At 48.5% G+C, this 24,149-nt stretch overlaps 1 protein-coding gene across 1 annotated transcript in view; it reads right to left on the bottom strand.

Moving 5' to 3' along the window:
- Positions 1–2,919: 2,919 nt before the first annotated feature.
- Positions 2,920–24,149, bottom strand: part of Cfap251 (cilia and flagella associated protein 251) — an 82,636-nt gene continuing 61,406 nt past the window's right edge. The window contains 3 exon segments of the mRNA XM_028885763.2: positions 2,920–3,208; positions 4,636–4,737; positions 6,244–6,472. Of these exon segments, the coding sequence (XP_028741596.2) occupies positions 3,096–3,208; positions 4,636–4,737; positions 6,244–6,472 (444 nt within the window). The 3' untranslated portion in view covers positions 2,920–3,095.

Here is a 24,149-nt window from a genome sequence, read left to right as displayed (position 1 = left end):
CTAACCTAAGAGAGACCCCCTTTGGGGTGGGAATGTTATGATGCTCAAACCGGAGAAGTTATGTCCTGTCCGGCAACTTCTCAGTTCTCCGGCACAGTCTCTGCCTGCGGTAATAATAGCTGCTGTCGGATTGGGAGCGGTACCGGTGCCAGGAATGCTTCACTTGTTCTGCCTCTTTCAATCCTCACAACCTCCCCGGAGCTATTCCGGGACATAACTGAGGTTTAAGGGCTTAACCACACCCAAGGGAGCACAGGTAGCTACAAAGTATCAGAAGCAGACCAGGGACCCAATCTCTGGGTTCCCAGTGCAAACGATGCTGGGCTAGGCGCTCACAGTTCTCGGAGCTGGCTGGGGATGGGTGGCCGGATGGAGAGGTGGGGTGGCCATTGGGGAGGACGGATGGTTCTGGAAGATCACTCACTTCAGGTCTGTGAGTTCACAATCTCATTGTAACATACAGCCTCCTAGGCAGAAGCCTCAGTTTTCAAAGAAACCTTACATTCCGGTACGGTTGTCGATGTTCAAATTTCTGTCCTTTGGATATCAACAGACAAGCTCTTATGACCTCTGAGCCACTCTGCACTGTCCCCAACCCCAGGACCAGTAGGCTAGGGTGATGGTGCTGGCCTGTCCCTTCCTTTACTCAAGTGCCCAGAAGCTGCTGACTCTGCCTCGGTCAAATATACCAAGAGACAACCACGTCAAGTCACCTGCCGGAAGTGTCCCGGGTTGAAGGGTCCCCCTGGCACACTGGGAGGGAAAGAGTGGGGCGCTGTAACCAGTTCTGCTGTCCCTGGCTGTTTGGCCTTCCTGGAGGAATGTCCATAACCAGGACCTTGGCTTTCCTTCTCTATGGCTGGATGAACACGGAGAGATCATCCCAAGTTGCCTCTGATGGTGGCACCAGCCCTGGTGGGTTCAAGGGCACCAACAGTTTTGCTCATGGCAACCACTGCAATAGATATAGTCAGGAACAGCAAGATGAAAAGGTGCCAGAGTGGATAAAGCAAAGTCCTGCCTGGTCTCCAGGCTGTGCTCAGTTCCAGTTTTTTTGTTTGTTTGTTGTTGTTTTTAAGAGAACAAGTTATTTGCCAGTTTCCTGTTCCCTAGAATGTCCCCAGGAACTTTTTAACCAGCTTGGTAATATATCTCCTAGGCCCTCAGCCGCTACAAAATCGATTCATAAAGCCTGTGTTTCTTTTCCATGATTTTTTTTTTTTTAAAAGAACAAAACATAAACCAGGTTGCAAAGTCCTAGTGGCATGCTCCGACAAGCAGGTGCCTACAGGACCATGCCCCCAGGCCCCTGCCCCAAGGTCGCCGTGACACAGCATGGTGTGGGGTAGATGGTTCTGTTCCTCATTCCAGACTGTTGCGAAGACTCTCGCGGAGACAGACGTGCAACTGCACACCCGTGAGGAGAGGGGGGCCTGGTGCCCGCGAGGAGGTACAGATGCAGTTCTCTCTCTCTCTCTCTCTCTCTCTCTCTCTCTCTCTCTCTCTCTCTCTCTCTCTCTCTCTCTCTCTCTCTCTCTCTCTCTCTCTCTCTCGTGCTCTATGGGAAAGGGCTCTTTAAAGGATCAGAAGTGTTTTCCTAGGACGGGAGAGCTGGCTCAGCGGTTAAGAGCACCGGCTGCTCTTCCGGAGGACCTGGGTTCAATTCCCAGCTGGCACACGGCAGCTCCCAACTGCCCGTAACCCCAGTTGTAGGGGTCTGACAACCTCACATAGACACACATGCAGGAAAAACACTGATGCACATAAAATAAGAATTGTTTTTTTTTTCTTTTTTTTTTTTTTGGTTTTTCGAGACAGGGTTTCTCTGCGTAGCTTTGCGCCTTTCCTGGAGCTCACTTGGTAGCCAGGCTGGCCTCGAACTCACAGAGATCTGCCTGCCTCTGCCTCCGAGTGCTGGGATTAAAGGCGTGCGCCACCATGCCAGCCTAAGAATGATTTTTTAAAAAATGTTTACCCCATTCCCCAAAAGAGAAATATTTCCTTAATGCTGCTGTCTAAGGAAAAGGCCCTGGTGGGGGTGGGCAGGTACACTGGACTGAATGTGATAGTGCGGCGCGGGGGTGGGTGGGTGGGTGGGGGGAACACTGAGGACACTTGCTAGAACTAGACCTTCGAACGGAGGGCAAACTCTAAAAGCAGACCATAGCTCTCCCTTGTTGGGCCAGAGGGCAGGGACAAAACATCACTGTGAACTTAAAGATGCGCCGCAATGGCCCCGTTTTTGACCACTGAGCGCACGGTGGCGGCGGCGGCGACTGCCCAGCGGAGGGTGAGGTGGCGAGGCAAGGCTCGTCAGCTGCATCCCAAAGGAGCTCTGTGGCTTCTGACCCAGGTGCAGTTCGGGGGAGGACCCAGACGACTTCTGCATTTTCATTGGCGGTTGCCACCAGAGTTCAGCGTGGCCAGTGATGCTCGATGGAACAGCCGCACACAACGGCTTGGGTGTTTTGCTGAGAAAGAAAAATAGTCTGGCGCTCCCGGGAGCCCAGAACACCCCCCTCCCGGGCACAGGGGCCAGCGGTACAGACAGCAGTCCAGAGGAAGGGCATGAGTGGCTGACTGTGACTTCCAGGGAGACCTGCCACTGGCTGAGCGCCCCCTGCCCCCGCGTCTCCCCCCATCAGACCTGGGGATCCAGCTGCCAGGCCTGTTTTCTCCTTCACCCAGAGGCAGGCGGATCTCTGTGAGTTCAAGGCCAGCCTGGGCTACCAAGTGAGCTCCGGGAAAGGCGCAAAGCTACACAGAGAAACCCTGTCTCGAAAAACCAAAAAAAAAAAAAAAAAAAAAAAAAAAGCCTATGTTTCTTTTCCATGATTTTTTTTTTTAAAGAACAAAACATAAACCAGGTTGCAAAGTCCTAGTGGCATGCTCATTTCTTTCACAGACAGTACAATGTCCAACTTTGTGAGATCCATTGCCTAAGAGAATTCTGCTTTTAATGTCTAAAGGCTCTAAAAAGGATGGGGGGGGCGGGGTTAGGCATGTACAGAAAAAAGGAATGACTCCTGGAAAACACGCACACGTGTGTGCAAGCACCCACAAAGTCATGTGTGCTGCCAACATCCTCAGTGACTTCACTGATCCAACTGTCCGGAACTGTCAGAAATGGTTAAGCCAAGAATTTCAGTCGCGAATATTTCCGCAGTGATTTCGTCTGGAAGTTCTTCTTCAAGGCAGATTTCTGGGTCTAGACAGGCAAGAAGAGGAAAACCACATGCCTTTCCAGTGATGAAGCCCCTAATAAGAGGGAGTTCTCAAAAACCCAAGGGAATGGCACTAAGCGGAAGTAGGGGGGGTGGGCTGGAGAAATGGCTCAGTGGTTAAGAGCACTGGCTGCTCTTCCAAAGGACCCGGGTTCGATTCCCAGCCTCCACACAGTGGTTCAAGCCCATCTGTAACTTCAGTTCCAGGGGATCCCACGCTCTTTCCTGGCCTCCCTGGGCACCAGGCATGCACACAGTACACGGTACACAGAACACAGACATACACAGAGGCAAAACACCCATAAGGGGGAAAAGGGGTCGGGGATTTAGCTCAGTGGTAGAGCGCTTGCCTAGCAAGCACAAGGCCCTGGGTTCGGTCCTCAGCTCTGAAAAAAAAAAAGGGGGCGGGGGGAGTAGCCAGTACTTTGTGCTAAGGGTCACCTTTGACCCTTCAAACTAGTTCATTATGGAGTAGAGCCCTGCTAACCAAGGTCTTGGCAAACCTGGTTAGGCCATAAGAGGAAGAGATGACAGAGAGCCAGGCCGGGAATCTTTGCTTCTGTAGTCTCAGGAGCTGTGGGCCTGACCACCAACCACCAGGGTAGAGATTTTCCAGCCCAAGCAGGCCGGGAAGAGCTGTTAGGATCGGCTCCTCCTGAGATCAAACTCACAACGGTCACACCTGTTAGTGACAGCTGGCTGGGAAGAGACAGAGGTGGGACATTCTTGGGGTACAGCAAGAAGAGGAAGAGGAGTTTTCATTCAATTCGTGCTGGGATAGAATCCAGGGCTTTGGGCATGTGAGGAAAGTCCTCTGCCATCGAACATACCCCAAGGCTGGGATGACCTTGGAGACCTTGAAGCTGATGGAGAGATGTCAAGTGGAGGATAAAGCTACCTCCAGAAGTGGCTTAATGTTCATCCACCCAAGCCAGAGAGATGAACCCAGTGTAACAAAGAAAGGAAAAGGGCCGGGCAGTGGTGGCACACACCTTTAATGCCAGCACTCAGGAGTCAGAGGCAGGTGGACCTCTGTGAGTTCAAGGCCAGCCTGGTCTACATAGCGAGTTTAGGATAGTCAGGGCTTCACAGGGAAACCCTGTCTCAAAACCACCCCCCCACCCTCCCTCCCAAAAGAAGAAAGGAAGAAAGGGAGGAAGGAGGGAGAGAGGGAGGGAGGGAGGTCAGAAGACACCACAGGACCAGCAGAGTGGGAGGGAATCCTCCATCTGGCAGACACAGCCACGGCTCACTGGCTCTGTGGTCACCTATTCACGGGACTCCCAGAAGACTGACTCTTGTGGGCAGGGTCTTGTGGGCAGTGGCTCCCACTGGTCAGAGGGAACAAATGCACTTAAGTCTGTAACAAATTAGTGAGCCGGGGCTACAAGACCAGACAAAGGCCAAGTACCTTTGGCGGAGGTGGATGCGGGCTCCAATTTCCACCCCTCAGGTTTCAGGCCGAACAGCGTGGCAAAGCAGTCGTTCATCTCCTCCTCTGTCATGTGCTCGCCTGGGCACGGGGGAACAAAAGGAGTCTGGTTAACTCGGGGGCTCTGTCTCACCCCCGGGTTGAGAGCTGAGAAGGTCTTCTGTTTTTGTTTGTTTTGAGGCTGGCTCTCCTGTATCGCAGCCTGGCCTCAAACTTGGCTGGCCTCAAGCTGGGATGACCTTTGAACTCTCCCAAGTGCTGGGATTACAGATTTGGGCCACCAGGTCTGGCTTGTGTGATACAGGAGATTCAATTGAGGGCTTTGAGCAAGCTAGGCAAATACTGTATAACCGAGCTACGCCTCCAGCCCTGCTGGGGACTTTCGATCTTCCTGCCTCTACTTCCCAAGTGCTGGCATTACCGCTGTGTGCCACCCCTCTGGCGAGAGAATTCTCTTTTTAAATTTTACATTTCTTTATTTATTTGCACGTGTGTGCGTGTGTGCGTGTGTGTGTGCGTGCGTGCGTGCGTGCGTGCGTGCGTGTGTGTGTGTGTGTACCGGGCATGGTGCATGCTGGCAGTCAGAGGACAGCTTCTCTCCTGCCATTCTGTGGGTCTTAGAGCTTGAACTGGGGTCCTCAGCCTTAACAGTAAGCACTTTTACCCGCTGAGCTGTCTCACTGGTCCAGAGAACTTCAAGAGACGTATTCTGCCATTTCTTTTAGCTAGGAAGACAATGTACAGCGTCCTAGTCCGTCACCACACTTCCTTATATGGTACTACAAAGCCAGGGGGAAGATGTTGGGGCTTGAGCAAGGGACCGTGGAGGTGAAGGCTGGGCTGGGCTTCATCTCAAGCTCCCTCCTCTCAGAGCCATCTTAGGTTGACTGAGATTAAAAAAAAAAAAAAGCCCAATACTTCTCAGATATGCAAGACAGGACAAGGTGACCCTCACTGGAGTGTGGCTTGACAGCCCAAACCCATCCTGACCTCGTTATAGCCCAAGGAGACAGATAAGCTGGCACACACCCCCCCATTTTACAAGCCAAGCTGGGTGTGGTGGTGTCGACTTCCAACCAGCACAGAGGATGGAGAGCGCGACCACTCAAGGCTAGCCTGGGCTACGGAACAACAGCACAGCAGTGGGCATGCTGAGACTGGAAGTCTTGGGAAGCTGAGTGTGAAACACACTTTTCTTAAGTATTTTTTTTTTTTGCACTTTATTTATTTTGTGGGTGGGGGAGGGGGGAACACGTGCCATGGCTGTGCTTGGGGGTCAGAGTACAGCTTCTCCCGCCATGTGAGTTCTGGGAGTTGAACTCCGGTCGCCTGGGCTTGTGGCAGACACCTTGACTCACCGGGTCGTCTTGCTGGCCCGTGAATCACGTGTTTCTCATTTCTAGGTCAGGGACCTTCTCATTAACCTACACTTGTCAGACATGTAAGACATGACAAGGTGACCCTGGAGGTTGAAGGCCTGTCCTCGTGACAGATGGGGATCCCAAAGTGTCTGCCTGCCCTAAAGAGGCTTTTCCTGCTGGCAATGGGAAGGATGCTTGCTACCAGATGTCTTTGCTTGGGCGTTACCTTTAGTGAGGAGCAAGTTCAGGAAATCCTCTCTCCGAATAACCATTTTCCCTTCGGAATTCTTGGAACCCAGTATGTCAAAGCTCTCCTGGATGCCGGTCATGGTGTTACCAAAAGGTGGCCTATGATTAAGATAGACTTTGAGGAAATCCGGTAAGTTGATTTTGTCGATGAGGTTCCCAGTGTCCACGTATTCACTAAACTTGATCTCATTAAACATGTCTTCAATCTAGAGAACAGAAAATGAAACAAAGACTATGGTCAACACAAAAGATACTTGAAGCCGGGTGTGGTGGCGCACGCCTTTGATCCCAGCACTTGGGAGGCAGAGGCAGGTGGATCTCTGTGAGTTTGAGGCCAGCCTGGTCTACAAAGCAAGTTCCAGGATAGCCAGGGCTACACAGAGAAACTCTATCTCAAAAAACAAACCAAAAAAAGAAAGAAAGAAAGAGAGAGAGAAAGAAAGAGAGAAAGAAAGAGAGAAAGAGAAAGAGAGAAAGACAGAGAGAGAAAGAGAGAGAGAGAAAGAAAAGAAAGAAAGAGAGAGAGAGAAAGAAAAACTGAAGAGGAACATATATTTGTGGGTTGTGTTATGGTCCCCCAGGAAGGATGCTGAAGTTCTAACCTTGGGGACCTTATTAGAAATGGGGTCACTGCAAATGTAATTATAAAATGAGGTCATGCTGGAGGAGGGTGGCTTTCAATATAATGTATCCATCATTATACCAGTTCAGCTTGGAGCCGAACACAGTGTGATTCCGTGCACACCTGCTTCCTCGTGGTCAGGAAACAGAACTGAGTATCAGAATGTGGGAGGAGCCCCAAAGGAATCAATCAATCCGACAACCGTCACAGGGGACATATCACACCGATGACACTGATTTTGGAATCTGACACAGGATAAAATCTTGTTGTTTTAGTACATCCTAGGCACCGGACTCGGTCCTTAGCGTCGAAATAAAATAAACTAATAGATAAATAATTTTTTAAGGCTTACTTTTAAAAATCATGTCTATGCATGTGTGTCTATATACACAGATGTGAGAGTAGGTGATTGTGTATGTCAGAAGAGGGCATGGGATCCCTTGGAGCTGGAATCACATGATGTATGGTTATGAGCCACCTGATGTGTGGGTACAGGAACCAAACTCTGGTCCTCTGCAAGAACAGCAATCACTCCTAACTTAACCTCTGAGCCATCTCTCCAGTCCCTAATTCCTTTTGTTTTTTAAGCCACCCAGTCTGTAGCACTTCGTCCTGTCCTGATGATGTCACACTGTCCATACCATGTGGACTGTCACAAATACTATTCTATTATGTCACTTTTCACCCTGAGGATCTCCCAGTCTATCAAAACCACTTCCTCACCCTGAGACATACATGTCAGCCTGTTTTAAGGGTAGAATCTAGCCAGGCTTGGTGGTACACACCTGTTTCTTTGTGGTCAGGAAACAAAAGGCAGTTAGACTACCATAAGTTCAAGACCAATCTGTGCCCACATAGCAAGTTCTAAGTTAGCTAGGATTAGATAGAGAGATTTTGTTTCAATAAACAAACAAACAAACAAACAAACAAAAAAGTATTTCCCAAACCATGAAGATAGAATCTACAAGAATTTAAAAATAAGTTTGGATGAGTAAGTACTTCACTGAGAAACTCAAATACATGACTCATACCCTAGTAAATTTTTTTAAATTAATTTTTAAAGTTAGTATACAGCCAGCTGTGGTGATGCATGCCTTCCTTTAATCCCCGTACTCATGGGGCAGAAACAGAGGCAGGTGGATCTCTGTGATTTCAAGGCCACCCTGGTCTGCATAGTGAGTTTCAGGCCAGCCAGAGCTACATAGCGAGACCTTATCTCATAAAAGAGAAAAGAATTCTAAGAAATTCACTAAAAGCTATTAGAACTGGTAAAAGGTTTCAGTGATATTTCAGGGTCTGATATCAATATGTGAAACTCAGAGGTGGAGAGATGGCTCAGCAGTTAAGAGCAGTAACTGCTCTTGCAGAGGACTCAGGCATAGTTCCCGGCACCCACAGGACAGATTATAACCATCCCTAACTCCGGTTCTGACGCCCTCTTCTGACCTCAGCAGGTACTGCACGCACAGGGTGCACATATATACATGGAGGTAAAACACTCACACACATAAAATAAAAAGTTCCATGTATGAAAATCAGTTGTATTGTTATACAATGAACACAATGAAGATTAAAAAAATAATTCTATTTCTTTAAAAAAAATGGATACGTGTGTGTGCTTTGTATGTGTGTGTGCTTTGTGTGTGTGTGTGTGTGTGTGTGTGTGTGTGTGTGTGTGTGTGTAGTGTAATGTATGTGTGGCACAGGACACATGTAAAAAACAGAGGATACCATGAGGGTTCAACATTTATCTGTGAAGCCATCTCACCAGCCCAATAATTTTATTTCTAGTAGCATCAAATTCAATAAATACTTAGGAATAATTTTAACAAAGGAGGCTTAAGCTCCGAAAACTATGAAATAATGTTGACATTAAGAGGAACCTAAATGAGTGGAAAGGTTCCTTATCTGGTGCTTGGATGACTCAATAGTGTTAAGGTGACTGCACTCCAGGCTGATGACCGGTCAGTTGCCTAGCCTGTCCCAGACCTGGGGTTCCACCCTCAGCACCGCCAGAGAACAACGGGACGGAACCCCGAACCCCAGCTAGCTCTTTTGCTATTGTGGAGAGTGACAAGCTGATTCTGAAATCAATACTGCAAGAAACGGACAAGATAGTAGAAAAAAGAAGAACAGGCAAAACCTCGGGGCTACAACGGACTAAGCTTCCTGCTTCTCAGTGTCAAGACTCACTGCCATCCTGCAGCCATGGGCACGGTGTGGCCCCGGCCTGGTGGCAGTCAGACACCACACTGGGTGGGATTAAAAGCATGGAAAGGGACTGGCAAGATGGCTCAGAGGTTAAGGCTGTCCGCTGCTCTCGCAGAGGACCTGAGTTCAGTTCCAGCATCCACACTTGGCGGCTCACAACCCGGTCATTCCAGACCAAGGGGACCCAGTGCCCTCTTCTGGCCTCTGTGAACCCACCCCACCCCACCCACCCCCATACACACAGATACACAAAGTAAAAGTAAGAATAAAATTTTAAATACTTTTTATTTACATTTTTGTGTGTGTGTCACACACATACACACACACACCCCACGGTGCATATATGGAGGACCCAGGGACGACTTGCTGCCATTAAATTCCCACTTCTACCATATGGATCCTGGACTGAACTTGGGGCATCAGGCTTATGAGTAAGCATCCCTACCTACTGAGCCATATTGCCAGCCACAGACATTTCACTGTTTTCTTTCTCTTTCTTTCTTTCTTCCTTTCTTCCTTTCTTCCTTTCTTCCTTTCTTCCTTCCTTTCTTTGTTTCTTTCTCTTTCTTTCTCTCTTTTTCTTTCTTTCTTTCTTTTTTTCTTTCTTTGTTTTTTTGTTTTTGTTTTTTGTTTTTCGAGACAGGGTTTCTCTCTGTAGTTTTGGTGCCTGTCCTGGACCTCGCTCTGTAGACCAGGCTGGCCTCGAACTCACAGAGCCTGGCTCTGCCTCCTCAGTGCTGGGATTAAAGGCGTTCGCTGCCACCACCTGGCCCTTTGACTGTTTTTTACCTTAATTTTATTTTTTATTATTCTATTTGAGACAGGGTCTCACTGAGTCACCCCGATTTACCCAGAACTCACTCACCCAGATCCACCTGCCCCTGCCTCCAGAGTGCTGGGATTAAAGACATGGGCCACTATGTCTGACTTAATTTTTATTTTTGCTGACCTAGCTTGAGATCCAACTGCCTCAAGCCAGGGACTCCTTTTATTATTATTATTATTATTATTATTATTATTATTATTATTATTATTTTTAAAGCCACCAACTAACTAAAGAAGAAAATTATCAGCATCTCTTTATCCCTTCATGTGCCGTTTTCCGGAGATATCGTGGATCTATGCAAACACTACCATAACGACCCATTTCTCCATACCTCACCGGCTTATACGGTTTTGTTGGGCAGTGGTGGCACACGCCTTTATTTTATTTTATTTTCCGGAGCTGAGGACTGAACCCAGGGCCTTGTGCTTGCTAGGCAAGTGCTCTACCACTGAGCTAAATCCCCAACCGCCGCTCCCCCCCCCACACACACACACTGGTTTTGTTTACTTAAGCAGGTGTATCTAAACCTGGGGTCATTTACTTTCACTTTAAGGATAGTTAGATCGTTTCAAACCTGTTGCTCTCAAGCTGTTCCCTGAACAATTGCAGCCTGCTGGGGCCTCCCGTTTCCACCCTTTCCCTTGCAGAATTTTGCTGCTTAGATCCGTGTGTCATGTTGGAGGGAAAAAGGTGTGACCGCTTTTCCCTATGTGTGAAGCAGAACTGCTAGAGGCTGGCAGCTTGAGCTCTCGGGAAAACAGCATTATTGGTTGCGAGCAACTGTAACCGAAACTGTGTGCGCGCCGTGTGTGAGGACACCACTCCATAGTTAGCGTTTCCTGGGTTTACAGTTGACACAACTGCACAATCGTACATTCGATTATATATGGATAGTTATGCATATTAAAAACAGCATATTAACATGGCATGCTATATGAATAGTACAAGGCAAAAGATGTGTACTATCTGAAGAGAAACTTTTAATGTTCATCATTTTAAAGGTTTATTTTTAGTGTATGTGTATGAATATTTACTTGCATTGTGTGACAGGTGACTGAGAGAACCAGACGCGGGTGTCAGACCCCCTGAAACTGTAGCTACTGATGGTTGTGAGCTGTCATATGGGTGCTGGAAACTGAGCTTGGGTCCTCTGCAAGAGCGGGAACTCTGTAGCCCAGGCTGGCCCTAAACTCACAGAGATCCACCTGCCTCTGCCTTCCAAGTACTAGGATAAAAGGCGTGTGCCACCACCTCCTGGTGCAGTAACTTTTTTAAAAATTATTTTTATTATATGTGCATTGGTGTTCTGTCTGCACGCATGTCTTTGTGAGGATGTCAGATCCTGGAGTTACAGGTAGTTGTGAGCTGCCGTGTGGGTGCTGGGAATTGAACCAGGGTCCTCTGGAAGGTCAGCCAGTGCTCTTAACCACTGAGCCTTCTCTCCAGCCCCAAGGGCAGTAACTCTTAACTGTAAGCTCTTAGCCATTGAACCATCTCTCCAGTTCCAATTTTACTAATTTTAATAATACTGGGGCTGGAGAGATGGCTCAGTGGCTAAGAGCACTGGCTGCTCTTGCAGAGGACCCGGGTTTGATTCCTACCACACACACATGGTGGCTCACAACCACCTGTCACTCCAGTTTCAGGGGATTCAATGCCCTTTGCCCGTCTCTGTGGGCACCAGACACACAGGAGGTGTACAAATACATATGCATGTGAAACACCCATATACACAGACATCTTTAAATGACAAAATGTAAAAAATTTAATACTATTAAGAGATACATACGCCACCACTTACTTAGCAGAGAGTAAAGTTAAGTGATAATTTCAGAGAACGGATCGGTCTTCAAATTCTAACTGCTATTTTCTGTGTGTGGGATCTTGAGTGAGTTACTTAATACCACTTATCTCCAAGTTTCTTATCTTGAGAGAGGAGAGCAAAGCATAACACATGAACACTGGGGTGGTTTGTGCTGTGTTTAGTCTGGGTTTTCTTTTTGTGGACTTTTTTTTTTTTTGAGATAGGGTCTCACGTAGCCTGAGTTAACCTTGATCTTGCTATGCAGCTGAGCATGACCTTGAACCTCTGATCTCACAGGCGTGTGCCAGCATGTCTGGTTTATGTGGCACTGGGGATCGCTCTGACATCTCAGCTGTATCCCCAGCCCGCACAGGGTTTTGAAGAATACAAGTGTCTACACAGGGTAGGGACTGAACAGACAGTAATTATACTGTGATTATTATATTTTCTACGTGCTTACTAATTAGAATTCATGTAATTACAATATAAATTATAATTCTATGTTAATGACATATGATCAAATTTATAAGTAATAAGTATATAAATTATGATACATATACATTACTGATGGAATATATGATTTAGCTCGATTCCTAAGTAGGGGACTATGATAACAAAGGGAATTGAAATGCATGCATTAGTCATACCCAGAGAGTCCCAAGACCTCAGCGAACATCAGCGGCACAAACCACTCAGTAGGTGATTTGCCTCTTCCTCCCTAAGAATCTCTGCTTGGGCTGGCGAGAGGGCTCGGAGGGTAAAAAGGGCTTGTCGCACAAGCCTGGCTGCTTGAGTTCGATCCCTGGTGAGAGAGGCTGAATCTAGAAAGTCGTCTTCTGACCTCCACATGTATACACCAGCACACTAATAATAATAATAATAATAATAATAATAATAATAATAATAAATAATAATGATAAGTTGGCAGCTTGCCACCCCTATAACTCGTTCCTGAGCCTGTCTGCACAGGTTCTACCGCATGTTTAAATGAAGTTCATGCTTAGGAGAACTGGGGGATGGGTGTGGCCCACTCAGTGTCTTCTGGATGCTCTGGTGTGAAGGCGACTCTGGAGATTCAGGAGGCCAGGATGACCAGCACAGAATGCTCTTCTGTAATCAGCCAGGCCTTCTATGGCACTCTCACCCTAGTCCATCATCCGCTGAGGCAGCGGTCCATTCCATCAGCCTGGAGAGTTCTCCTAGTTCTGAGGGCAGTTCCCCGTGCCCAGAGATCCTGATTTCATGAGTTTGGGGTGCAGAGTCAGCCATACTATTTAAAAGTCACACTATTTGAAGTGTGGCGGAGGTTGTGAGGCCTGGCTTTGAGGCGAGGGTTCTCAAACTGCCCAGGCAGAAATGGCCCGGAGGGCTTGTTAACGGGGGATTCTGACTCAGTGAGCCAGGGGTTGGGGGTGAGAATACGCTGTTTACGCATCCTCGGGAGGATCTACGCTTAGAAACCCTGTCCTTGACTGTGGGGGAGGGGGCTCACAAAAGTGACATTCATGCGGAAGAGAGTCAGCACCAACCAAGCCTGTGGCTTTCCGCAGAGCCAGGACAGGTGGCAGCTGCTGTGACTGAGCTGGCTGTTTGGGTTTGCATCTGTTCCCCAGGGAAGATGCTGCGAGCGACTTTCAACTCCACTTCCTCAGCGGCTTGGTGTAGACAGAGCCTGGCTTGACAGTCGCTCGGAGAAAACATGAATGAATGTGTGAGTGAATGAATGAAGCAGACGGTGATGGGCTATGGAAGAATTCCTCTTTAAAATTATTCACAAAAGCGGGGCTGGAGAGAAGGCTCAGTGAACAGTGTTTGCTGCTCTTGTGGAGGACCCAAGGTCAGTTTCTAGAACACATGTTCACAACTGCCTGTGACTCCAGCTTCAAAGGTCCTGACACCCCACCCCGCTTTGGCTTCTGAGGACACCTGCATTCACATGCACACATAGATACACACACACAATCAAAAAAAAAAAAATCAGTTGGACCTGGTGGCGCACGCCTTTAATCCCAGCACTGGAGAAGGCAGAGACAGGAGGATCTCTGTGAGTTTGGGCCAGCCTGGTCTACATGGCGAGTTTCTGGATAGCTAGGGATATTTAGTAAGAGACCATCTCAAAAAACAAAGAAGATATTACAAAAGCCTCATTTGGAGTAATCACCTCCTGCCCTCACTCACGTGGTTCAGTACTGACTCAGCACTTATTGAATGGTTTCTCACCTGACAAATAATTTTTTAAATTTAATTAATTAATTAATTAATTTTGTTTTTTGGAGACAGGCTTTCTCTATGTATCAGCCCTGACTGTCCTGGATCTCCCTCTGTAGACCAGGCTGGCCTCGAACTCACAGAGATCCGCCTGCCTCTGCCTCCCGAGTGCTGGAGTTAAAGGCGTGCGCCGCCGCCGCCGCCGCCGGTGAATAATTTTAAGCATTTAGACATGCAGCACGTCGGCCCTTGTTGGTGTTGCTACCACAGGCCCCCGAAACACAGGGGTGGCCCGAGTCTCTCCCGCAGAACGATTTCCCTTCAACCCATTTTTGAACCCCGATGGCCTTTTGGTGTGCGGTCCCCGTTGCCGGCCACAGGAAGCCACTGAGGGCTTTTGAATCATGTTTTATAATTAAGTTTTATAAGCTCCTTATTAAATGGAGAGCAACATAATACACTTGAACGGGGGCCACTCCCCTTTTCAGAAGGCGGCTCTGGGTGGCCGCAGGTTTCCTTCCGTGAGCGAGGCTTAGGCTCGCAGGGCTGGAGGACTCTCCGTACGCCCTACACCCTCTTCCTGTGGCACGCAACCCTCTAGAACATCCTTGACCTACTGGAGTCAGCCCTTCACCACGGCTCATCCTGGTTGTGCACACCAGCCTTTTCACGCCGACCTGGGGCAGGGAAGGAGGAGGGGACTCAAGAGGGTGACCCACAGCCAGGCGGACTCTCCGTGCGGCTGTGTCTGGAGACTCCCCTGAGCCCCTCTGCGACTTCAGCTCCCCCCTCTCATCCTGGGGACTCGTCACCCGAGACCTCAACAGATGCCGAACAGAAGCCACGGAGAGGGCTAATCCTCCCGAGTGCTGGGATGAAAGGCGTGCGCCACCACTGCCCGGCTTTATTAAGGTGGCTGGAGAGACGGCCGTGGGTGCTGGGAACCGAACTCTTTAATTTTTGATTGTGAACCTAGCCTTTAACGGCTGAGCCATCTCTCCAGCCCCAGTTTTTCTTTTACAGAAAAGATCTCCTGTAGCCCTGGCTAGCCTCAAACTTTATATGCAGCTGGGGATGACCTTGAACGTCTGATCCTTCTGCCTCCACCAACGAGCTAAGAGGACCAGTACCACTGCCCCTCGTTCCTGTGGCCACACCTTTTTAATTCGAATGAGGCACTTTTCACGCAGAATGCCTGTAGTTTATGCTCTTCCACATACAACAGCTCAAGCACAGATACTCTCTTTGAAATCTACAGGTACAAGATTTGTTTTTACTAGCTGGGCGGTGGTGGCGCACGCCTTTAATCCCGGCACTTGGGAGGCAGAGGCAGGCGGGTCTCTGTGAGTTCAAGGCCAGCCTGGGCTACAGAGCAAGATCCAGGACAGGCTGGGGATTGAACTCAGGACCTCTGGAAGAGCAGCCAGATGCTCTTAACCACTGAACCATCTCTCTAGCCCGATCTTAATTTTTGTTTTGTTTTTTTTTCAAGACAGGGTTTCTCTGTGTTGTTTTGGTGCCTGTCCTGGATCTCACAGAGATCCGCCTGCCTCTGCCTCCCGAATGCTGGGATTAAAGGTGTGTGCCACCACTGCCCGGCGCCGCCAGCAGCAGGGGGTTGGGGGAGTCTTTATAGCATGCATGTTTGTAAAGGTTTTTAAGAGATGCCCTTGCCTGAACGCCACATCATGGAGCTTTTCCCCCAAAGCCACAAGGGTGAGTTGATTAGGTGCCCACATCTCAGAAATTCTGATCAGGTCCTGAACACTCTGAAGCAGGCAGATGCATGCTGATTCCAGTCAAGACATAACAGGGATAGAAACTCCCCTGACAGACAGATACAAAACTCCTCCTTGACAAGGCAATTCCCCTCCTTAGTTCATGCACCAGAGAACTAGAAGGAGATCCACACAGGAGTGCTCATGGTAGCATCCCTCATAACAGCACAATGGTACGAACAACCCAAAGGCTCACCAAATCATGACTAGGCAAATAAAATGTGGCAAGTTCACAGGACTGCATAGAATACTATTCAGAAAAAAAAAAAAAAAAAAAAAAAGAATGGAGGGGGATCGGAAAGATGGCTCAGCTTTTAGGAGCACTGACTTGTCTCACAGAGGACCTGGATTCTAGCGCCCATATGGTAGCTCATAATCATCCATAACTCCAGCTTCAGTGGATTTAATCTCCTCTTCTGACCTCCATGGGCACCAGGCATGCACATGGTGCACATATATATGTGCAGGCAAAATACGCATTTGGGTAAATAAAACAAATACTTAAATCCAAAAAATTTAAAAAAGAACCATCATCATCACCACCACTATCACCATCATCATCACCACCATCATTATCACCACCACCACCACCATTATCATCATCACCATCATCACCACCACTATCATCACCATCATCACCATCATCATTATCACCACCACCACCACTATCACCATCATCATCACCACCACTATCACCATCATCATCACCACCACTATCACCATCATCATCACCACCACTATCACCATCATCATCACCACCACTATCACCATCATCATCACCACCACTATCACCACCATCATCACCACCACTATCACCATCATCATCACCACCACTATCACCATCATCATCACACCACTATCACCATCATCATCACCACCACATCACCATCATCATCACACCACCATCACCATCATCATCACCACCATCATCACCATCATCATCACCACCACTATCACCACCATCATCACCACCACTATCACCACCATCATCACCACCATCATCAAGGGGGCCTGAAGAGAAGGCTCAGCAGTAGTTGCTGCTCTTTCAAAGGACATAACACCTCCTTCTGGCCTCTCTAAGCAACTGCACTCGTGTGCACAAACCCACATAGAGACAGACACACAAGCACACAAATAATTAAAAAATAACAGGAAGCCAGGCAACGGTGGCACACGCCTTTAAGCCCAGCACTTACGAGGCAGAGGCAGGTGGATCCCAGAGTTTGAGGCCAGCCTAGTCTATATAGTGAGTTCCAGGACAGCCAGGACTATATAGAGAAAAATCTCGTGGAAAAACAAAACAAAACAAAACAAAAAATTAATAATAATAATAATAATAATAATAATAATAATAAGTGGCTAGAGGATTGCTCAGCAGTTAAAAACATTTCTTAAAAAAAAAAAAAAAAACCAAAAAACATTTCTTATTCTTGCAGAAGATCCAGGTTCAGTTCCCAGCACCCACATGGTGGCTCACAACCATCCAAAACTCCAATTTCAGGGGATGTGACAGCCTCTTCTTGTCTCTGAGGACATGTAGGCCAAACATTCTTACACATAAAAATAAGTCAAAAATAAAAATATTAGCCAGGCATGGTGGCGCACACCTTTAATCCCAGCACTCTGGAGGCAGAGCCAGGCGGATGTCTGTGAGTTTGAGGCCAGCCTGGTCTACAGAGTGAGTTCCAGGACAGCCAGGGCTACATAGTGAGACCCTGTCTCAAACAAACAAACAAACAATTTAAATTAAAAAAAAAAAACCCAAGAACGAAGGTCTGAGCATGCTACATTCTGAATGAATCTTGAATGCACCAGGCCGAGCGAACCTAGCCAGGCATATCACATACTGTATGATCTATTTTTAGGCAATCAAGAATAGACGAGACCGTGCAGACGGAACACAGATCGGCAGTTGCCAGGGCTGGGGGAGGAGGGGCAGAAAGGGGCTGATAATGGGTGTAGGGTTTCTTTGGGGGGTGATAATATCCCGGGGTTGCGCAGGGTTGATGGCTACACCATTCTGTGAAGAACCCAAAAGCCATTGAGCTGCCCACAGAAAATAGTTGCCTTGTATGGTGTGTGTGACGTTACAGTAAACTTTTTTTTTTTTTTAAATGTAGGCCATAGCAAAAACAAGCAAGACAACTGTTCTAGAACATTGGTATTTTAGAGACTAGATTTTCCCCTACCATCGCTGCGCTCCATCCAGTCTTTCATAAAAATCACAAAGCTGGTAAAGATCAATGCACGCTTGCCGTGAAAGGGGACCTAAGAAAAAGCACACATGCCTTGGGTAGGGTGTAGCTCAGTGGCCAAGGGCTTGCCTAGCACAGAAACAAACAAACAAACAAACAAAAAAAAACCCCGAACTCCAGCGACATGCGGGGATCGACGTCTCCACTTACAGGATTGTCCTTCTTCCTGCCGGGGCACACGCGTAAACACAGAACTCCAGGTCTGGGCTCAGCCTACGTGGTTCAAACTCTGGCTCTGTTCTCAGAAGCAGAGTGGCAGTGCAAGCTGCCTTCCTGCTCCAGGCCTCACTTTTACCACCTGTGAAATGAGCGGGACCAATAAAGCAAGGGCCTGCATGCTTCCCGAGGCCAGAGAGGACCGAACCCCAGAAGGCATCCTTGAAGGTGCTGGGGGCACACTGAATGGCGATAGAGAAGACCCCCCATGGGCTTTGCACTCGGTGTGAGTGTGACCACCTGCGTGCTTTATCCAGTGGCTCTCGGGTAATCTAGAATTTATTTATTTAAATGCTCATGTATAAATACTCTTGCCTTGCAGTCTTTCTGCAGGAAGCTTTCTGGGTGATGTCCTGCTCTAGGTCTCCCCTAGAACAGTGGGCCATCTCTCTTCCCTTTAGGGTGAGAATAACCTGACATTTACTTTTCAGCACAGGACCCAACATACGAAGGGCCCTGGGGGCTTTAATCACAGGAGGCAAAGCTGCGCACATGATCTCTTTCTCAAGTTTCTCCCTCTCCATATGGGTGAGCTTGCACCAATTGGCTGCGATTTCTACCCCAGCTGGGACCACTTTTAACAGCAGATTAGCACGCAAGGCTTTCAGAGGACCCCGTGTGTGTATCTCCTGGGTTTTTTGTTCTGAATACAGAAGCAATGCAGACAATATGCCGGCAGTTTAAGAAAACCGAATAGCGTGAAAGCGTATGTATTAGCCCCTCCCCTCTTCACAATCCCACTGCTGGGGAGGGGAAAGCCGTTAAGCAAGCAGGCTTTGCGTGTGTAGACACTTGATGGGCTGACAGTGCATGCTGTGCTGGGAGACGGAAGCTGAGAAGAGCCAAGGAGAATGAGGTGGTCGCCAGGGCCCCCGTGACAGGAGGTAGGAAGAGCGAGGGGTGGTAGATGACGGTGAGAACCCAGTGGGATGGAGACGGGCCAAGGAGCCCCATGGTGGGTGGTCACACGCAGTGTGAGGTAAATCGGTGCGAAATGAGGTTATAGGTGTCCCTTTCCGGCGATTTCAAGAAAGTTCTCTAGGGGGAGTGGGCTTCATGTTTGTGTGCCAAGCGAGGAGGAGATGAGCATCGGGCCTGGAGGGATGTTGAGTGCAGAGACCGGGATGGCCTGGACCCGCTGGATGAGACTACAGTCTGGTTTCGGTTGATCCGAGAGGCCCCAGCTGACCTCAGGCTGTACGTCGCAGAAAGTGGGAAGAGTGTATCCCCCCCCCCCCAGCTCGCAGCCCCCAGAAATGAGTGTCATCGTGGGCTTGGAACCTGTCCCTGCAGGTTAGGCATGTAGTCGGATGCTTCTCTCCTGCCTGCCAGTTCCCAAATAACCATATTCCTTATTTATGCTCTGCCACGTGGCGGGACCTTTATGAGCATAACATGTTCATCTCCTGCTCCCTCTGCATATGGCTGGCGACGCCTGGCCTCACCCTTCTCCTTCCCAGCATTCTTAATTGGGCTTTCCCGCCTAACTTTATCCTGTTCAGCTACTGCCAGTCAGCTTCTTTATTAAACCCAGCCACAGCGACAAATCTTCACAGTGTACCAAAGGATTACCCCGCAGCATAGGTCCATGAATACACAAGTAAAAGTGATAATTACAATTATTTGGGGGTCCTGGGGATTGAACCCTGGGCCCGCACACATGCTAGGTGAATGCTCTGCCACGGAGGCACCAGGTAAGTTCATTTTGAGACAGGATCTCACTAAGTTGCCCAGACAGGCCTTGAACTTGTCATTCTCCTGCCTCAGCCTCCCGGGTAGCTGGGACGACGGGCCTGCACGACCAGGCTTGGCCATACGAGCAATTACCAAGCTTCTAGAGCGCCCACCCTTGCTCTTGATCTCTCTCAAGACAGAGTGTCAAGATGCATCCCAGACTGGCCTCAGTCTATGGAACTGAGGTCCATACCACATTCCTTCCTTACCTTCCTGCCTCTGCCTCCCGAGTGTGTGTGTGGGGGGTTATAGGAAGGCACACGATTTTATGCAGTGCTCGGTCCTGAGAACCCAGAGCTTTGTGCATGCCACAAGAGCACTAAACTGAGCCCAGCCCATCAATTCCACTCTTCAGTGGCTCCTGAGTATAGACAGGCTTGCCTTATTTTATTGACCCCCATCTCCCATCACTGGGCATTGTAATTATTCCAATTTTTAAAAATTCATGTATTTTATGTGTATGATGTTTTGCATGCATTAATATCTGTATACTCATGTGTGTGCCTAGTGTCCTCAGAAGCCAGAGGAGGGCATTGGAGCCCCTGGGACTGGCATTACAGACGGTTGTGAGCCATGTGGTTGCTGGGAATTGAACCTGGGTCCTCTGGAAAAGAAGCCAGTGCTCTTAACTGCTGAGCCATCTCTCCAGCCTGTTTTTTTCAGTGTTTGCTGAAATGACTCTCCCTTCCCTGTGTGTATCATTTTATATGAGTGAAACTTTCTCCAGAGGATATACCCTTTTAATTTTTAAAAAAATTATTATGGATATTTTACCAGCATTTATGTCTATGTACCACATGCATGCCTGGTGCCCATGGAGGCCAGAAGAGGGTACCAGATCCCCTGGAACTAGAGTTACTAAATGTTTGTGAGCCACCATGTGACTGCCAGGAACTGAATGTGGGTATTCTGGAAGTATAGTCAGTCGGTGATCTTAATTTTTTTTTTAAGATTTATTTATTTATTATGTATATACAGGCCAGGAAAGGGCATCAGATCTCATCACAGATGGTTGTGAGCCACCATGTGGTTGCTGGGGATTGAACTAAGGACCTCTGGAAGAGCAGTCAGTGCTCTTAACCACTGAACCATCTCTCCAGCCCGATCTTAACTTTTGTTTTGTTTTGTTTTCGAGACAGGGTTTCTCTGTGTTGTTTTGGTGCCTGTTATGGATCTTGCTCTGTAGACCAGGCTGGCCTCGAACTCACAGAGATCCACCTGCCTCTGCCTCCCAAGTCCTGGGATTAAGGTGTGCACCACCACCCAGGCCAGGATACATTCTTAAAACAAAATGTGTTGAGGTTGATGACATGGCCTAATGGCTAAAGGTGATTGCCACCAAGACTGACAACCTGAGTTGGATTCCTGGGACCCACATGATAGAAGGAGAGAACCAGCTCCAGCAAGTTGTCCTTCAAATTCAACATATATGCCATGGCGCGTGCACTCACACACACACACACACACACACTCACACACACACACACACACACAAGTACGTACACAATTGAAAAGTCAAGCAATCATTTATTTCCTCTCTAAAGACTCCTACAAATGAATTTGCCCACCGCTCCTGAATTTGCCGGGCCCGTTAGGAACTTGGTAATTACTCTGAGATCAAACACTAATGTCAGGGATCCTACTCTTCTCTTCAGCCTCGCAGTTGAACGAGGCCACTGGGCACCATTTGCTCATTTACACATTCATTCAATTACCATTTGCTGAGTGCCTGCTATCGGGGCGCTTGCTGGGGGCACATATGTTTCCACCAGAATTAGCCTTAAATTTATGGAACAAAGAGGGTGCACTGATGTTAAGTCGCTACGAAACCCGGCCCGGATTAAACAGTGCTGGGTAAGCGACATGGAAAGAGAGCTGGGAGCAAGCACCACGCACCGGCTGTCCCCCCAGTCAGAGGGACATGAGAGGCAATAGACACCGGCAATAGAAACTGGACACTTAGTTCTGGCTCCTCCTATGACGTTATATTCTTTTCTCGTTGTTCATTTAAAATAGGGTGTGGTGCACACCTCTCGTTTAAGCTAATCCAGAGACCGGGGCTGGAGGATTGCCAGCTTAGGTTGCATAGGGATTCAAAATACACAAACAAGAAGAAGGTTTGGAAGAGCCTCTCTTCACTCAGCCACTCTAGGCACGCTCTGTGCACACGCACCTTTCTGTAGAAGAAAGGGGGACTAGGAACTCTTTGGGGGGAAGGTTGTATTCTTGTGAAATTTGACTTCAGCTTACCTCATTGTCCTCAGATCCAGAGGTGGCTATCATGAGGTACGAAAACTATGAATACGGCATAGTCTTGGGGTGGGGTGGGGTGGGGGGCTGGTTTGGCTGTCCACCTGAGTCTTGTGTGTGCCCAAGATGGCTAGGCCAACTTTTCCATACAACTTCTTAGGAAAACAGGATTGGGATCTAGGGGTGGAGGCACAGTTACCTTTCCATAGGAAGTGGTCCATGAACTTCAGAAGAGACAGGTTTAGAAATTTAGAAGCCATGAAAAGATTTTTTAAAAATCTTTAAAGTTGAGGCTGGAGAGATGGCCCTGTGGTCAAGATCCCTGACTTCTCTTTTAGAGGACCCAGGTTCAAATTCCCAGCACCCCCATGGCAGCTCACAAGTGTCTGTAACTCTAAGATCTGACACCCTCACACAGACACACATGCAGCCAAGACACCAGTGCTCATAAAATAAAAACAAATACATTTTTTTAAAAAAATCTTTAAAATTGCTGTAGATCTGACATGAGAAGAACAGATCAGAAACATCTTGTGCAGTGAGTGCATCAGCTAACAAAGGCTGCAGGCTGGTGTGGGGCACATCTGGATCACGGGAACATCTCCAAAGAGTAAATGCATCTGTATGCACAGGGCGGGTGGTGTGCTGGGGTGTGTGGTGCTGGGGTGGAACCTGGGCCTTGGCCAGGCAAGACCCACGCCACTGAGCTACGGCTCCAGCCCAAGTAGATGTTTTTGTCATTTGGGGTTTTTTGAGGCAGAGTCTTATGTAGCCCAGGATAGCCCAGAACTAGCTATGTAGCTGAGGATAACCTTGAACTTTTGAGGGCTGGAGAGGCAGTTTAGTGCCAGTGTGCTTGCTCAGCATGTGTCAAGCCCTGGGTTCTAGCCTCTGCACAGAAAAGGGTGGGAACCTTGGCTTCTGGCCTGTAATTCTTTAGCCAGAGGCAGGACTATGAAAAGACACCGGATACTTTTCAGAGACTTACCATGCCCTGTGGACTGAGCTAAACAGCTAGCTACCCACGAAATCTTTCCAGTAATCCCAGGATGAGGGTGCCACCCCTGTCCCATACAGAGCTGGGGATGGAACCCAGATGCTAGGCAAGAGCTCCACCACTGAGCTAGATCCCAGGGCCTAGGCAGGATTTCATTTGGGAACCATTCCACCCTGCCCAAGTCCCCAGGGTGAAGGTGGGCCAAACCTGTCGCAGACTCTAGGAAGGGTGGGTGTCCAGGCCTAGCAGCCTGGGCAGTATGTGCTCCTGGACAGTGATGAGGTCAGGCCCACCGTTACCAAGCGATGACCAGGGCTCTGGAAAGGAAGCTCTTTCCAGTATCTGGGTGTGTGGCCTCCTAGGCACAGGCAGGGGTGAGGATAGACCACAGTCCAGGGCATTGGTACAGGCAGAGGTGAGGATAGACCACAGTCCAGGGCAACACAAAAGCAAGAGGGGTCCAGAGAGAAGGGTGTTTCCTGAAGCTGCATTTGAGGCTCTGGGTTCGGTTAAGCCGCACACTGCCTCTGCTACAGGACTTGGCTTCTTTGAACCAAGACCTGGCATGCCTTAGATACCTGTGACTTACAGCCAAAGAAGATTCCTGACCAATAACCCTGCGGTGTGTGTTAAGCCCTCATCTTTGATGGTGAGCAGACCTGGGAAGTGCCACTCAGAGCTGGTGTTGGAGGTCAGGGCTCTCCACACGGCGGCATATCTGAAAGACCCTGGGCAGATGAGACCCGACGCTGCCCAGCCCCTGTCCTCACTGGCTATGGTACTCAGCCTGTGGTGAGGCCTAGCAATCCCATCTCACTTACCTGACAAAGGTTCAAAGTAATTCTGATACGACGGCCAGTTTGGAAGCCATCGTTTAAGAATATTGCTTTGTAAGATACAGCTGTAAGAGTGGGTCATGGTGTCATTTGTACCTTTAATCCCAGCACTCCGGAGGCAGAGGCAGGTGGGTCTCTATGAATTT

Source organism: Peromyscus leucopus, chromosome 23 (assembly GCF_004664715.2).
Source record: "Peromyscus leucopus breed LL Stock chromosome 23, UCI_PerLeu_2.1, whole genome shotgun sequence".
Lineage (NCBI taxonomy): Eukaryota > Metazoa > Chordata > Mammalia > Rodentia > Cricetidae > Peromyscus > Peromyscus leucopus.
Note: the sequence above shows the minus strand (reverse complement) of the source record. Positions and strands in the feature narration are given on the sequence as shown.